General features: G+C 59.8%; 1 protein-coding gene across 2 annotated transcripts; it reads left to right on the top strand.

The window, feature by feature from the left end:
* Window positions 1-576: 576 nt before the first annotated feature.
* REM1 (RRAD and GEM like GTPase 1) lies at window positions 577-10,618 on the top strand. 2 transcript variants are annotated; one of them, XM_034787875.1, is made up of 5 exons: window positions 577-682; window positions 2,020-2,362; window positions 3,265-3,347; window positions 9,328-9,538; window positions 10,053-10,618. In XM_034787875.1, exons 2-5 carry the CDS (start codon window positions 2,023-2,025, stop codon window positions 10,328-10,330), a joined length of 912 nt encoding a protein of 303 aa, XP_034643766.1. In that variant the 5' UTR covers window positions 577-682; window positions 2,020-2,022; the 3' UTR covers window positions 10,331-10,618. The 2 variants fall into 2 exon arrangements, with proteins under 2 accessions (XP_034643766.1, XP_034643767.1); XM_034787876.1 differs by having other exon boundaries at window positions 582-682; window positions 1,799-2,362.
* Window positions 10,619-17,179: the final 6,561 nt, after the last annotated feature.

The following is a 17,179-nucleotide window of genomic DNA, read 5'->3' as shown; positions in this document are numbered from 1 at the left end:
CCCATGGGTGCTGGGGGAGGGTATGGGCATTGGATTCAGCCTGGGGCAGAAACAAGGAGGAGGCCGGTGGCACCTTAAAGACTAACAGATTTATTTGGGTATAAGTTTTCGTGGGTAAAGAAACCCACTTCTTCAGATGCAAATAAACGTTCGTCTTTAAGGTGCCACCGGCCTCCTGGTTGTTTTTGTGGCTACAGACTACCAGGGCTCCCCTCTGAAGCCTGGGGCAGGGTGTTCGGGTGCTGGAGAACTTGATCGCCCGGTGTGGGCCCCTGGCCACTGGGCTAGGGCAGCTGATCCCCGGCACAGAGCTCAGACCCCTGGCCTGTGGGGAACAGCCTTGGGCTGGGCCAGTGACTCCCTTGGCGGATTGCGGGGCGGACCTTGGAGGCGCTGGGTTTGGGCAGGGGTGGATCCCGCGGCGCTGGCCCGGGCTCGGGGAGTGGGTTCCAACTCCACCCGCTCTGAGCCGCACCGGGCGGGCAGGGGAGGGTCCCGGGACCGGCCGAAGGGAGCTCCACCTCCCAGAGTTTAAAGCCCTGCGCTCGGCGGCTGCGGCGCTACGCGATGAGGCAGGGGAGCTCCAGCGGCCGGGCGTTGGGTGCTGCGGGCGGTCGGGGGCCCCCGGACAGCGGCTCCGGTGAGCCGGGGAGCGCGGAGCAGCAGCGGGGCCGGCGCCGAGGTGAGCGGGCTGAGTTGTGCGAAGAAACTTTCCGCTGCGGGGGCCGAGAGCTGGGGCGCACGGGAGCGCAGCGAACCCCCGGCAGCCCGCGCTCTCCTGGCCCCCTCCCGGCGTTCAGCCTTGGCCGGAGACTCTCCATCCCGGGCGCGCCGTTCCCCGCTCCCTCGGCTGCCTGGCTCGGCTCCCCTGCCCCAGCGGGCTGCCCTCCTGCGCGTTGCCCTTTCCCCGGCAGGACCGGGCTCCGGGCTGCCCGCGGCCGCCAATGGGTCCGCTCCCAGGGCCGGAGCGGGACCCGCGCAAGGAGCCTCCGAGCCCCGGAATTGGGGCCGCATCCCGGGTGGGGCCGGACTCCTCGGGGGAGCCTCGAACCAGGGGCAGGTGCGGAGAACGGGCGCTTGGCGCTGCCTGGCCCGGGTGGGAGGACGCTGTGTCTGTCGGGATCGCCTCCCTGCCCCTCCTGTGCGCTGCTCCCCAGGCCGGTACAATGGTGCCTGTGCTATGTGGTGGAGGTTGGCACCGCTGTCCCCATGGCATCGGGACTCTTGGGGGTTTGGTGCCAGGCTGAAATTCATAGGGTGGGGAAACCAGGCCGGGAAAGCGCATGGGACAGCGCTTCCTACCTGTCCTTACCCGACACAGAGGGGCGAGGGTCTTTAATGGGCCAGTGCCAAGCTGGCAGCTGTGGGTACCACCCTAAACCCAGCCCCTTCCCAGCAGGTGAGATCGGCAAAGGGAACATTTCCAATCCCTCTCCTCCATGGATCAGTCCCCTTGGCCTTCTGCCTCTCCTTTATTCCTTCCATCTGGCCTGAATAAAACCCTTCCCACGCTGCTGGGACCCTACTTGTGTCCCAATCCCAGCTGGGTGAAAGGGCGCTGGGTATGGGCAGCAATCAGACCCCCCCTCCTCTCTCCCCCCACACTTTTGCCTTCCTTGCTCTGGAGCTGAAGCAGAGACGGGCTAACACCCAGGATCCACCGGGCTTTGAAGAGTCTTTGGCTCCAGATATTTTTTTCCAGTTTAAAAGTTGTTTGGCTGAGACAATGCAGGGCGGCTGGGGAGTGCGTTAGGAGACCGGGATGATTTATGTTTGTTTCTTCTGGGCCTGCCTCCAGTCAGGAGCCAACCGAAGTGGAACTGAAAACGATCCCCTCTGTACCTAAGGTGAACGTAATCGAACTCCGAGGGCACCCAGGGGTGGGGCGGGTCCAGTCCTGGAGAATCCCAGGCAGAGCAGGGCGAGGAAAGGCAGACCGGGACCTCCAGCTCCCCAGGACAGCGCTCGCCTCCAGACTTTCTTCCACAAGCCCGTCGCTCGGCCTTTTCTGTTTTGCAGAAGATGACTTTGAACACGCAGCAAGGGGGCAAGGGCCCTGTGTGCAGACGGGCCAGCACCCCGGTCCCCCTCTCCCACCAGGCCAGGCCAGGGATGCGTGAGCTGAGGCCTAACCCCAGTGAGTCCCATCACCCTCCGCTTGGCTACTCCTCATCCTTCGAGCCTGGAGACAAAGCTCCCGTCATGCCGCGCAGCAGCTGGTCATCGGACTCAGCCGACTCCGACAGCTCCTGGGAATCCTTGTATCGGGTGTTGCTGCTGGGCGACCCTGGTGTGGGCAAGACCAGCTTGGTGAACCTCTTTGCCGGGATCCAAGAGCGGGACCTGCCGGAACAGCCAGGAGGTAGGGGCCCTGCCCTGGGGGAAATGCAGCGTGGGTGTCAAGCCGGCTGCCCCAGGTCTTCCTGGGGCTCTGCGGAATGAAATGCTCTTGAGGGCCACGCGGGGCAGAGGTTGGGGTGTGGGCAGTGGGTCACAGCGGGCAGAAGCCCTGTGTAAACCCAAGCCAAGGGGCACAGTGGAGAGGCTGCACTGACTGCTTGGGAGCAGGGCAGAGCCACTGCTTAGCAGTGAGGAGCGTGCCGCTGAACGTGGGGAACGTGCCCCCAGTGCCGTTCCCCATCTCTGGGGCTGGGCAGGGGGAAGTTAGCAGGGCACAGTGCCAGCTGAGAGCCACCGGTGGCTCAGTTCTGATGTACCTACTGTAGGTAACACTGTGCACCCCCTTGAAAACTGGGGGGTCCTTAGCTGTGGATTTCAGTGGGTTTGAGATCGTTCTGACACGCATCAGGGGTCAGCCGCCTGGGTCCAGTCAATGCCAGTTGTCCAGCTGCCTGCTGGAGCCTCGGTACCTTTCAGCCTCCCCACAAGCCAAAAAATAACCTGGCAAGGGGGATGAGTGAGTCCTGAACCTGGGAAGAGCCGTGAGATGCCCCAGCACCTTCCCCTCCTTCCAAGCACTAAGGCAGGAGAGCAGGCTTCCGCCAGGGCATCGCCCTGGACCTCATCACTTTCCCACATCCTTCCCTGGTGCTGGCTGGTTGGTAGCTTTAGTTCCTCGCCTAGAGGATCAGTTGTGTTTTCCATGCCCTGTGTTTAGCCCCACCACCCTGGGGTGCTGCCTCCTCCCAGCCTGAGCAGCCAGCAGACTCTCCCTCTGTGGAGCTCAGCGGCCCTGGGCCTGGGCTGGAGGCCCTGCTGGGCACGCGGAGTCTGGCTGACTTGGATGCATCTGGCTTGTTTCAGAGGACGCCTACGAACGCACCCTGTCGGTGGATGGGGAGGAGACCACGCTGCTGGTGATGGACACCTGGGAAACAGAGAGGCGGGTAGGGGAGCGTGCATGGGGCGTGGCAATCACAGGGGCTGTCTGTGGGTGGGGGGGAGGTTACCTTTTCAGTGAAGTGGGTTCTGTTGCTAGACTGGAGCTATTTATTATAGGGTCTGTTGCTGTTGTAAATGCCACAATGAACTTGTATGAACATAAGAACGGCCCTACTGGGTCAGACCAACGGTCCACCTAGCCCAGTATCCTGTCTGCCGATTATGGCCAGTGCCAGGTGCCCCAGAGGGAATGAACGGAACAGGGAATCCTCAAGTGATCTATCCCCTGTCGCCCATTCCTAGTCTCTGGCAAACATCCATCCCTGTCCATCCTGTTTAATAGCCATTGAGGACCTACCCTCAATGAATTTTTATCTAGTTCTTTTTTGAACCCTGTTATGGTCTTGGCCTTCACAACATCCTCTGGCAAGGAGTTCCACAGTCAACCTGTGGAACTCCTTGCCAGAGGATGTTGTGAAGGCNATGAATTTTTATCTAGTTCTTTTTTGAACCCTGTTATGGTCTTGGCCTTCACAACATCCTCTGGCAAGGAGTTCCACAGGTTGACTGTGCGTTGTGTGAAGAAATACTTTGTTTTATTTGTTTTAAACCTGCTGCCCATTAATTTCATTTGGTGGCCCCTAGTTCTTGTGTTATGAGAAGGAGTAAATAACACTTCCTTATCTATTTTCTCTACACCAGTCATGATTTTATAGACCTCTATCAGATCCCCCCCTTAGTCGTCTCTTTTCCAAGCTAAAAAGTCCCAGTCTTATTAATCTCTCCTCAGATGGAAGCCATTCTACACCCTGAATCATTTTTGTTGCCCTTTTCTGAACCTTTTCCAATTACAATACATCTTTTTTGAGATGGGGCGACCACCTCTGCACGCAGTGTTCAAGATGTGGGTGTACCGTGGATTTGTATAGAGGCAACGTGATATTTTCTTTCCATTATCTACGGCCGACTGTGTGTCCATGCCCACCGGCTCATGAGACAGGACTGCAGGGACAGACCCTCCTGCTGGACCCTACGTCCACCAGGCCCCACTTTCACTTTCTGGGGAGCTGCTCTGGCCACTGTGTGGCGTCCCCAGCAGACTGTGGTTACTGCTGTGGCTGGAGAGGGGAGGTCAAGGTCAGCAGCCAGTAAGGGGCTGAGGGTGACTTCCCCAGTGGAAAGCTGACTGGCTCATCAGGTGGCCAAGGGAGGAGCTTAACACCCCTGGGAGCTGGAAGGAACCCCTCCCCCCCAAGCTGGGGGTTAACTGCTGTGGGAGGAAGCAAGGGCTTGAGTCGGCTTCTCTTTCTAAAATGTGGCAATTTTAAACTCGGGGGGGGGGGGTGACTCCGGACAGACCCAACTCCCTGTCCCCCCCAGCTCCCCACAGAGCGGATGCTCCAAGATAGGCCCTTGGGGCTGATTCTCCCACCTTCCCTCCGGCGTAGCTGCTGATGCACCTGCAAAGGGGGTGTAGGCTGCTGCTGGGGCAGAATGGCTGTGCTGGCGGAAGTGCAGGCGCGAGGTGCCAGGCAGCGGGAGCTGGGCCCGAGACGTCCCCGGGGAAGGTGGAGAGAAGGAGGGAAACGTGCCAGATCCCCAGGCTGAGTGTGCTGGGAGGTGCTGGGGTTCGGTTGGCTCCTAGCTGTGCAGGAGCTGACGGGGCGAATGACGGGTGAGGATGAACAAAGGGTTAATTCCATGTCATTCCTGTGAACCCCGCTTTGCACCTCTGGCCAGCTGCCTCCTGCAGCTCTAGGCCTGCATGAGCTCTCTCCACATCAGAGCTGGGCCAGGCACGGGAGGCTGGGGCCAGCCCTTTGGCTTCTGGTTCATACGGGCTTGGCCTCCTGCTGCATGAAGCTTCCCAAACCCAAAGGCAAACTCCCCAAGGTACTAAGTCTCGGGGTCCAAATCTTGGGGGTCTCTCTCGGCAGGGCTCTGGCACGTTCAGCTTGTCCAGAAGCAATGGCGTGACCACTTGCTGGAAAAGCCGTAGTGTCCTGTCAGAAACACCTGTGTCTTCTGCACCGCCTCTAAAGAAGAGATTGACTGTAAATTGGCATTACTGGTTCTAAAGCCCCTAAGCCTGTTGGTCCTGGCAACGTTTGCTGACCAGCAGCTCTGCAGTTTGAGGTTTGCTCCCTTGTGTGTGAAGCTGGCTTCTGTTCCCAGCACGAGAAATAGCGGGCCGGTTTGTCATAGTATTTAGGACCACAACGGCATGCAGAATGCGTGTGGATTAGCATGCCCAATCTGTGCATCTAATCATGGTAACTGTGCATGCAAATTAGATGCACCTTTTGCACAAGCAGTTGTACATCTAAACAGTCTGAAAATCTGGTCCTAAAGTTTTAAAGACTTGTATTTATTTCCACTATCCCTGAATTGCATTTTTCTACGGAGTGCTATTTCCCCTCGTGAGAAGATACCGATTGTCGAGTTAATTTGTTTAGGGACACAGTGAACATCAACATTTTGGCCGTGATGGGTCCTAAGGCCTGGAACCCGATGCCCCTGAAATCTCCCCCCGCCCCCACCCCCATCCTTCCCATTTTAAAAACCCGCATTAAAAGCTCATGTTTTCTCCCAGGGCCTCTGGCCTGATGATAACATTATCTAGCTCTTATGTGGCGTTTTTCATCAGTAGATCTCAAACCACATCACCGTTGTTAATGTATTTATCCTCCCACCCATCCACCCCCCGGTGAGGTGCTCTTAACCCCAGTGTACAGACAGATGCAGAGGTGGTAAGTGACTTGCCCATGGTCACACAGGAAATCTGTGGCACAGCAGGGAATTGAAGTCAGGCCTAACCACTGGACCATCCTTCAGCCCCTTCCCTTCCAGGCCCCCATTCCCTTGTAAATGGGCTCCCCGGCGCTTGCTGGTGGTTCGCAATTGGAAAGGGGCTCATATTTCAGCCTGAGGCCCAGATCCCTGAGCGCGCTGGCCGGGGTTTGGGGCTGTACGAATACAAAGGGTGTCATGAGCTGGGTGTGTTCCCCAGAGGGTGCTGCAGTCAGTGGTTCTGTTGTGAACCCTTTAAAGCCCTCTTCCTTCTCCGGCGTGGGAGGGTGGGTCCCCCTGAGCCCCAAGAGCCCCATTGGTGTTTGCAGGCGCTGGGCTGCCCCAGATGCATGGCCGGGCAGCCTGCACGTTTGGGAGCGGAGCCCTGGGGCTGTAATTTGCAGCTGACACAGATTGAGGAGGAGACTGTGTCAAACGCCCCCCAAAGCCAGAAGCTTTTAATCTGCAGGTTATTGACGTGTCTGCTGGGCGGCCAGAGGCTGCGGGAGCCTGGGCTGCTGTCTGATGGGGACAGGCTGACGGCAGCGGGGGCCGCGCCGCACCTGCACCGGGGCTGTGATGCTGAACTGCTTCCCCCTCCTTGCCCTGTCCGCAGCCTGGAGATTTGCACCCTCTCTGGGGACCCATTCCTTCCAAGGGCTCAGACTAGCCCCAGCTGGCAGGGAGCAGCCTGGGGGCAGGCCTCATCCTTCAGTAAACCTTGAGCGATTGATGGGGCTGTTCAGCTGAGCCGTTACCCACTCTTGGCCCCGGCCCACAGACTAGCGGCTGGCTCAGCCCCACCCCTGCAGGGAGCAGAGAAGACTCTTCTGTTCGTATTGCTAGACAGCATTGCTGCTGAGGACGGGCTGGTATAATGCAGACACTGGGGTGCCTTGTCTTGTACCCAACGATCCCGGTGGCTAGCATCCTTGGTAGCCATCAAGGCCACCTGGAAGCTGGGGAGGGCACTTATTATACAAGTTCCCGCCTCCTTCCCCATTAAGGGCAAGAGGGAAATGCTTGTTTGCGCCCAGTGCTGCCAACAGCAGCGAGGATACGGCTCTTCCCATGCCAAGTCACTAGCCCCCTGACTCCATGGAGTCCCCTTCCTCATGTCTTTGCCAGGAGCCCCTACCCGCTAGCTGGCCCAGCTGTGGGAGCTGGGAGTGGCTGTGTGAAAACCTGCGGGATGGATGGGGAAATGCACAGGTGTGGGTCCAGTGCAGGCGGAGGGGAGAGGGCGGATCTCAGCGAAGCTAATGAACCATCACAGAAAGCAGTGTCCCGCGCTTCCGCCAGTGAGATCTGCCCATGGTGAGCAGAAATCCCGGCGGCCGGCGGGGGAGGCTGGACTCGCTGTCAGGCTGAGAGGGGGAGGGGCAGCTGGGGTCCAGCGGTGCTGGCTGGTACTAACTTACTCTCACCGCCTGAATTAATGCTTGTAGGGGAATCCTGGGAGTGGGCACCAGCCTTGGCCTCCTCCTGAATGTCAGACACCTGCAGAAAAGGGTAATGATCAAATCCCCGTAACGATCCCCCGGGGCACATGACGCAATGATGGCGAAGCGGGTGGCGTGCTGCCCAGGCACAGGTGTGGAGGGCTTACCAAGGCGAACAAGAGCGCGAAGGATGGTGTGTTGGGCTCGTGGGAACGGCAGGAGAGCCTGGCTGGTCTCCCGTGCCAGGGGCATGAGGGTGTGAATGAAAAACCAGCCCTGACGCCATCCTGCCAGAGGCAGACGCGCGAGGCAACGGGCTGGCAGGCTGTGGACGGGTGGAGCTCTCGAACCAAGGGGCTGTGGTTTGAGGAAACAAAACCAAAGTCTTCGAGAGCCCTGGGGGGAAGGGACTGGTCCCCCAGGATGCAGCCTGCGCTGACACGCAGGCCTGGAGTGACAAGAGCCAGGGGTGTTGTCTTGGCCGTCCCGGTCACGTCTGAATATGAGCAAAGCGATTCCAAGCACAGCGAGGAAGGAAGCAGCTGGTAAAAAGTGAGGGAGGGATGCTGCCCTCACTAGCATTGGCCTGCTAACCCCAGGGTTGTGAGTTCAATCCTTGAGGGGGCCACTTGGGGATCTGGGGCAAAATCAGTACTTGGCCCTGCTAGCGAAGGCAGGGGGCTGGACTTGATGACCTTTCAAAGTCCCTTCCAGTTCTAGGAGATAGGATATCTCCATTAATCAATCAATTAATCAAAACCGCCGGGAGCGGCAGAGTAAACGTTTGGCAGCAGTGCATTGTGGGCAAGTGAAAGGGGTGCATCCCACATTGCTCTGTGGGTGCAGGCTCCTAGTCACTACGCTGTGCAAAATGCTAGCAAAAGTGAGCGGCAGCATTTCCCACGCACTGGAGGAGCCGCCTATGCACGGCGCCAGGCGGGGAAGCCTCGGGCTCAGGCATTTGGGGAGAACAGCTGGCCCCGAATCGCTCTCGGAGTTCCCGCCACGCCGGGTGTCTGGAAGAGCCTGGCTGGGTGCTCTCGTTCCCCACTCCCTGGGCCAGGAGCGGAGTCGAAGCTTGCGGGACATGCCACCCCTGCCACCCCCTGGCACGTCCCACCAGCTTGGGCTCCGTCAGGCACGTGGGCTTTCCACCCTCACAACCAGCCCGTACTTACTGCCTCTGAATGTGGCTCCTGGAGCCTAGGGGGGTGTCCACACCGCAATCCGTAGCGTGACTGCAGCCCAGCGAGACGTGCCTGCACTAGCATCACCCGTGCTAGCGTGGCTAAAAATAGCAGCACAGGCTTAAATGCCGACTAGCACCCCTAGAAGGGTAGGACTGGAAGGGATCTCGAGAGGTCCTAGCTTGGATCCCTGATGTGCGTGTCCAGGCCACGCTGAAGCCTGTGCCAGTGTGTCTACACGGCTCTTTTCAGCAGTGCTAGCACAGGGCTGGCCACTTGGGCTGTGATCCCAGCTTGGTGCAGTGCAAACATCCCTTCAATTGACCTGGTAATTCCCAGCCCACGGCGGGAAGAGCCGGTTCAGTAAGGAAGGTGGCCAGCCAGGCAGAAGGCGTAAGTTAAAGTAGCCCAATCCTCGATGCTCCTCCCAGCTCCTCGGCGCGTAGGTTACCCCGGCACTGGGAAGCACGTGAGGAGCTGGCCGCAGCACTGAGTCTGGCCCGCCGTCGGCGAGTGTGTGTGGCCGATGGCTGTGTGCCCCAGTAACACCGTCTTTCCCTCTGCAGCCCCAGGAGGAGGAGAACCGGTTCCGCAATCACTGCATGCAGGTGGGGAATGCCTATGTCATTGTCTACTCCGTCACCGACAGGGTGAGTTTCGAGAGCGCCTCTGAGCTGAGAATCCAGCTGCGCCGGACCCGGCAAGCAGAGAACATCCCCATCATCCTCGTGGGGAACAAGACGGACCTGGTGCGGTGCCGAGAGGTCTCGGTGGAAGGTGAGCGAGCAGGGCCTGTCGTCCCCACCCTGCGGGAGACAGTTCCCAGCCAGCTGTTCAGGGACTGGCAACTGAGGGGAGGGGGAGGCTTCTTGCTTGGTGTCTCCTGCTGCGGCTTCTCAGACCTAGCTGAGATGGCCAGCGAGAGATTGCGATGGGACCCGCTCATCTGCTGAGCGTCCATCCAGGAGTGCCACTCTCTGTCCATCTGTCTAGTCCTCTGCCAGCCATCTGTCCAGCCATTAAACCACCCATCCTATTTTCTTTTAGCAGCCCATCCTGTCACCTCCATCTCTGCCCTCCCCTTAGTCTGCCATCAATCCAGCCTTTCCGCCAGCATCTTTCCCTGCACCCATTAGCTACTGCCCTGAGCAGGTGCCTCCCTGGCGTAACCTACTGTTCACCGCTTCCCCTGTCCCGTGCCCTGTGCAGAAAGCACCGCCTGGCTCTGCCGGGAGAGAGCTCTTTGTCCTGGTGGCCAACTCAGGTGGGGTTGGACCCATTCTCTTCCCAGAGGGCCGGGCCTGCGCCGTGGTCTTCGATTGCAAGTTCATCGAGACGTCTGCCACCCTCCAGCACAACGTGACGGAGCTCTTTGAGGGGGTGGTGCGCCAGATCCGCCTGCGCCGGGACAGCAAGGAGGCCAACGAGAGGCGCAAGTCCATCTACAAGCGCAAAGAGAGCCTCACCAAGAAGGCCCGGCGCTTCCTGGACAGACTGGTCGCCAGGAACAACAAGAAGGTGGCTCTGAAAGTTCGCTCCAAGTCTTGCCATGACCTGTCCGTGCTCTGAGACCTGTCACAAACCAGGACACTTCCTTCTCATGCGTAAAGGGATGGCCTATTGTACCTCCCAAGTGGCTTTCTGCCATGTACATAGGGGTTTGTAAACTTTCTTCTCGGTTGGTGGCATGTGGACAGGACCTTTCAGGGGAGAGACGAGACCCATCTGGAGCAATAACCTGGGAGACGGCGCCAACTTCCTAACCAGAGCCTCAGAACCAAAGTGACACCAGCAACCCGTGGGGAAGGACTCCTTGCATGGACTGAATGTCCTAATCCCCGATAGCGCCTCCTGGAGCCCTGCAAGAGGAGGCGGGCAGGGAAAAACTAAGGCAGGTCTCCAGGGTGCCAGGAGGCACCAGGAAGTGTTCTAGTGTTTGCCCATGGAAGGGGGAGGGGAGGAAGCTGCCCTGGAGAGGGGGAGGGGGACTGTGGGAGAGAAGGTGGGGTGTTCCCTGGTGCCTAGAGATAATGCAAGTCTGACTTTGCCAGCGCCAGGGATGGGTTTGAGCAGGACACTCAGATCATGGAGCAGGGGCAGTACGGCCACCGGCTCTGCTGGAGTCCACAAAGCCATCACCAAGGTCGGAAGATGCCTCTGAATGCTGCTGGGAGCCAGAAGTGTAGCTGGCCCGTGACACCGTGCGCACAGGCACTCTAGAAATCCCTTAGACAGGAAGGCCCTGAGCTGGGGTGCAACGGTATGTCAGGGTGGGGGCTGGCGGCGTTTCGCTGCCACCTCTGGGCACATTAACGTCAGTGGAGACAGGGGAGAAGAAGGCAATGGAGAAGCATCTTCCTTGGGTAGGAGTCTGGGGAAGCCAGACCCCGCCTGTCTCCTGGCCTGGGGTTGGGGACTGTGCCGGGGGCCGGGCGGTGGGCATGGTGGGGTTTTTGTATCACATCTCTCTTTTGTACAGTGTTTTTAGGATGGAGGTTTTTCTGTTGTCTCTGTATGACCGCGGTGACGACTCGCCGAGACTGGCAGAATAAACCAGATCTGGAAAGGCGCCTGTCACCAGTGACTGTGTAGCGCCTTTTGCCCTTTAACTCCCCCTGCAAGGGGCTCCTCTCTTGGATTTCCCTGTGCCCCCCAGAGAGGCAGGGAGCTGGGCCCACTGCTCGTTGTACCTGCTTCCAAATCCGAGATGGGCAAAGCCCAAACCAGACCCCTGAGTCTGACCCCTGGGGGAGCTGGGCTTCCGAGCCGGACTCCGAAATGCACCTTTAATGGGGGCAAATGGGCTGGATCCATTGGGCTGCCGCGAGAACTTCCTGGGATTTCCCCAAGCTGGGGGGCTGGTTTGATTTCTGTAGATACCCTGAAATGGCAGCACAGAAGCACATGGGGCAGCTGGAGGGACTTGGTTCACACACAAGGTTTCCAGGCGGCTAGGAAATCCCATGGAATAGCCTTGAGGAATTGAGGCCGGATTCTCCAGTCTGCCAACTTCGCTGTGTGCTACTTCTGAGGTGCAAAGTGAACTGAAACTGGCTGGAGAGTCCCCTGGGTGCAGTAGGGATCTGGGCCATGTACGGCGTAGCTGCCCCCCTTCCAGGAGCTGAGTGGGAAGGGAGGGGTGGCGAGGGCGGGAGCAGAGCTCCCCGGAGTTACACAGCAGGAGTGAGAGCAGCAGGGAGCCGGAGCCGAGCGGTCAGGAATCGGCAAGCCGCAGTCCGCGCCCTGCAGCTGCCACCGAGCACAACATGGCCGTAGAGGGAGGAGCGGGGCCCGTGTCTCCTATGCACAGATGGGGTGATTTCATTGCTCAGTGACTGTTAATCATCCTGGCTGTGGATTCTGTACCCCGCACCATGTGCACCCAGCGCTGTGCCAAGGGGATGTCAGCTCAGCTGGGGCAGGGAGCCGGGCCGAAGCCACCGTGGTTTACAGTGGAGATGGGGTCAGACTTTGACACCGGAAGCCCAGTTGGATGTTCAGGGCGAAAGGGGTGGAGATGGAGTCTGCTACACAGACAGGGTGAGCTGGGGGGGTTGGATCCGGGACCTGGGGAATGTTAGTGCTAGGGCGATACCTCGGGACATCAGCAATGAAGCTTCGAGCTATGGACCTCCCGGGGCAGTTCAGTGCCTTGGCTTAGGGAGCCACAGTGGAGCCAGCTCCAGTTCCTAGAAGAGATTGGAAAGAGAGAGGGAAGGACACTTGGCCAGCAGGGTCTGGGGGAGGTCCCAGGTCTATGGGGCAGCATGGGAGACAGCAGGAACCGGAGGGGGGCGGGCCCGTGAGGAGAGGTGAGGTTCAGGGCAAGGGGGTAAGAACGGTGTAGGGGGGGAAGGTGTCTGACTGTCGGGGGGTCCTGTGAGAAAAGGTGAGGTTCAGAGCGAGGCGGTAAGAACAGTTTAGGGGGGGAAGGTGTCTCACTATTGGGGGGGGTCCCATGAGAGAGGCTGATGGTGGGCTTGTGGCAGCTCAGTGCAGTTTGCTGACTACACAGCACGGCGGGTGGCTGGGGCATGGAGAAGAGTGGGAACGGGAGGGCTTTCTGGGGTGCCCAGGCAGGGAGGGGAGTTGTGGGAGGCTGGGACCCAGCACTGGGGCTGGGCTAATGGGGCCAGCCTGTGGGTGACCATCCATCTGATCTTGTACAAGCTCGCCTGACTCCACTTTGAAAGGTGAACCCTGCCCGGAGAGGGGGGGACCCCTGGGTCTGGAGCACTTGGCTGGGAGCCGAGCAGGCCCTTGTCATCGGGAAACAAGAGTGGCTTGTGCCTGCAAGTGATTCCCAGAGTGGGAAACCGAACGGGGGCTCCCTGCCCGGCTGCCCAGCGAGTGAAATTCCAAGCTGGCCCTGTCACCGGAGGGCCAGGCTGCCCGGCCTGGCTGGGCCACAGACTGCCCTGGTCAGCTGCCGGTGGAGAGGAGGGCCTGTCTGCAGCTGTCCCAGCCAGCGAATGGAGGTGGGTTAGCCAGGAGCGGTGCCAGGGTTTTTGCCGCCCTAGGCAGCAGTGCTCTTCCTCTGAGCATTCGGCAGCGGAGGGTCCTTCCACTCTGTGTCTTCGGGGCACTTCGGCGGCGGGTCCCGGAGTGAGTGAAGGACCCGCCGCCGAATTTCCGCCGAAGACTCAGAGCGGAAGGACCCCCCGCCGCTGAATTTCCGCCGAGGACGGCAAAATGCCGCCCCCCAAATCCTGCTGCCCTAGGCGACTGCCTAGGGTCGCCTAGTGGAAGCGCTGGCCCTGGGCTTAGCAGGTGAGTCCCAGGGCCTTTGACCTGCCTTGTCTGGCTCGCACGGCCAGGAGGGACCAGCCCAGAGAGGAGGCTTGTGCTCCAAGCTACTTCTAGCCGTGCCAGTCCCGGAGCACGCCCGGCTGGGCTGCTCTGTACGCGCTCCGAGCTCCTCCCGGGTGATTGCCTTGGCCCGGCAGCCCTGCAAGGCAGCTAACCGGGCCCTTTTCACACAGAGGGAGGGGAAGGGATTTCTCCAAGTCTGGCCAGCATCTGAGCTCACTTGCCCCGGGCTGCGTCACGCCACCGGCCTCCGGCTCGCAGTGCGGCTTTGTCAAAGGCCCACGCTGGTCCATGGCACGTTTCCCCTTTGCAGGGAGGGGAGGGCCTTCCCGAGGCTCCCCCTTGGCACTAGGTGCCCGCTGCATCTCCCCTCCCAGGCCATGCTGGGGCTAGCCTGGCCCAGATGGGGACCTCATATCCCCTGGGCAGGAGCCCAGTGAGGAGGAGACAGTTAAAGCCCGGGGCTATTCCCTGGAGCTTCCAGTCCTGACTTGCTGCTGGTCCTGGGGAATCCATTAAGGGCCCGTCTGTGCTACAGGGGACTCGTGCTCACCTTGCAGAGCTGCTGGGAGGCTGAATTCCCCGGTCGATGTACCGGGCAGCGACAGCCTTGGATGGGACGGAGCCGCAGGAGAACGGGCCTGGGCTGCGGGGGCCCAGCGGGGTGAGAGAGGCTAGCACTGATGGGGTGGGGGTGAGGCCACAGAAATCTGCCCTTTGAATGGCCAGCTCTCCCCCTGTCCTGGCTAGTCAGCTGGGAGCAGCACACTTCCCCAGCGGGACGGCCAGGATCCCAGGCTGACACTGCTGGGTGTGATGGGACTGATATGCCAGGGACAAGAGTGAGCGATTCTCCACCGGGAGCGCAGCCCCCACAGCTGCAGAACCTGACCGGAGGAATCCATGACTCCGATAAGGAGCAAAACCCCCTCTCGGCTTGTCTTTTATTTAGCTGCGGCTGCTGGAAGAGCCTTCAAGTGGTTCGTGGTGGTGGCTTGCTCGGAGGTTTGGGCCCCAGGCCAGAGCTGACTTGGCCAGCCGCCCCCGCCCCAGGTCAGGTCGGGAGTTTCCACTCGCCGTGCATCTTTAGCATCAGGCGCGGGAAGAATTGTTTAAGGGGAGAGCGGGGGAGATGCAAAGCTCTGGTGAATTGCAGTCATTAATCTAGGCCGCTGAAAGGAGGTGGGGGGCGGGGGTGTAAAAGCCTCTTTCCTGCTCCTGAGAAAACTAGAGATTGAATTCTGCTGCTCTTTACCCCAGGGCAAATCCAGAGTGATTCCACTGACGGCTGCTTACTCCAGACGGCACCAGCTGTCAGCGAGCTCAGAATCTGCCCTGGGCTGCTGCACTATTCATTAGCCAGAGGAACCCCGAAGAAATCTGCTCTGCAGCCCCCGGGGTGTTGCTGAAAGGTTCTCACTAACCAACAAACTCTGTTTCCGAGCGGCGAGAGCTTCTAATAAACAGTGACCGCTCTCGGGCTGCTGCCCCTTTATATGCCACACAGCCAGCTGCCCCTTCCGCAAAATGCTTCTTCCCGCTTGGGATCTAGTGGCTTCCTCAAGGCACCGCTACAGGGACGCTCACACTGGAGGAGTCCCATTGGCCACTGGCGGCGCACTGCTGGGAGGAAGCTCACGGCANTCACACTGGTGGAGTCCCATTGGCCACTGGCGGCGCACTGCTGGGAGGAAGCTCACAGCACTGGAGTCCCACTGGCAGCGCACTGCTGGGAGGAAGCTCACGGCACTGGACTCCCATTGGTCACTGGCAGCACATTGCTGGGAGGAAGCTCACAGCACTGGAGTCCCACTGGCAGCGTATTGCTGGGAGGAAGCTCACAGTCCTTGGCGCCTAGCTGCAGCTGGACCCAGGAAATGCCCTTTGATCTCGGCGCTGGGTTCTTCCAGCCCAGCATTCCCTGTGCTGCCCTGGTGTGGAGTTAGCCGGGCTGCCTGGCCGGGCGGCACCACTCCAAAGCGCAGTGGAAACAGTTCTCTGCGAAGCATCAGCGTTGATCTGTAAAGCTCTTTGTTGTTGTTGAAGATCAGCTCTGGCCCTGCTGCCCTCCCCTCCTTCGCCCCCCCAGCCCCGGCCGGCCGGGGAGCATCCATATGTCTCCTATGTGCAAACAGCTGAGAGACGGTTGCAGTCGCTTGCGCCGAAGGGCGGGGGCGGGGCTGTCATTATGGAAAGTTGGCAAGAGGCTGCAGGCCGGGAGGAGAGTGGAAAGAATGAGATCAAACCCAGAAAAATGCAGCCCTGCTGGAGGGCCCGGAGGAGAGGCCAAGGGGGCGACACTGACCCGCTGGGAAAGGAAGGGAGGGGGGCTTTTGGCCAGGGATTCTGCACGCGCTGCGGCACCTGACGCAGGTACATAAAGCCAGGCCTTAGCTGCCTGCTTCCCACCCCTCCTGAGCAGCGCTGCCCGTCCGTCACCGCGTGGGCCACGGCAGGGCAGGGCAGGGCAGGGCAGGGCTGGCGGGGAGAGGGGAATGGGGAGCCCGTCGGCCGAATGTGGGGGCTCCCCATCACTGATGGCTCTTAGAACAAGGGGGGAGGTTTTTCGAATAGCTCTGCTCTAGGTGTTCCTTGGGGGACGTTCGCGGGCCTGTTACACAGGAGCGCAAGCTGGAAGATCACAACGGTCCCTTCTGGGCAGGAATCTCTGAATCTGCCTCCCGTGCACGGCCGGAGCTAGCGTTCCTCTCGTGCTGCCACGGGCCAGGAGTGCAAAGGGAGTGTGACCATGTGGCTTGGAAGTGGCCTTGAACTGGTCATGGGGTGAGGCTAGGAGTGGCTGGAGGCCGGACCTGTGGGGAGCACGCCATGCACCTGTTCTAAGGATCTAGTAGTACCTGCTACGTCTGGGCTTGCTCCTCCCAGCATCCCCTGCCTGCTTCTGTGCACGCAGGCTCCAGCCCCCTGCGCGGCTGCACACACCCCACCCTGCGGGTGCAAAACGCTGCCGTTCTCAATTGCACATCTTTGGCCCAGGTGTAAGTGTTGACACACTGCACCCTGCTTCACGTGGTGCCCGCTGATTGCTACCGGCCTCTGGTCCCTCCACACGAACCAGGACCTCCGCTATCCAGCGGACCAGTCAACCCATTGCTCTGTCCCAAAACCCACTAGCCAGCCAGCGGGAACCAGTAGGAGCCAGGTGCCAGCTTTCACTGGAATTCCCTGTCTAGGGCTGCTGCCCTGTATTTGTCTCCAGCCATTGGCTGACTCTGTGGGACGTGCACCGAAGCTTGTCGGTGCTGCTCCTGCTTCTGAGGAAGCCAGTGGGGTTCTCGGAGAAAAGCATCCCACACGGGGCAGAAGGCGATGGGCCAATTCTGCTCTCAGTCACACCTGGGCATCCCTGTTAACTGTTCTAGGTGGCCCAGCTGTAACTGAGAGCAGGAGTGAGCTCAGGGGGTTGAGACAATCAGTGGGGCAACTTTCGGGAAGTAGCATCTGCTGCCTGGGAGGCACCGCAGGAAACGGAAGGCCGAGAAAACCTAGAGGACGGGAAAGAAAATGCAATTAGCGTTTAAAGTGGCCAGGAGCAGCCCGCAATGTACTAACTGAAAAGAAGGGGCCAGAGCCCCCCACTCATGTCAA

This window comes from Trachemys scripta, chromosome 12 (assembly GCF_013100865.1).
Source record: "Trachemys scripta elegans isolate TJP31775 chromosome 12, CAS_Tse_1.0, whole genome shotgun sequence".
Classification (NCBI taxonomy): domain Eukaryota; kingdom Metazoa; phylum Chordata; order Testudines; family Emydidae; genus Trachemys; species Trachemys scripta.
This window is presented reverse-complemented; position numbering and strand designations above follow the sequence as displayed.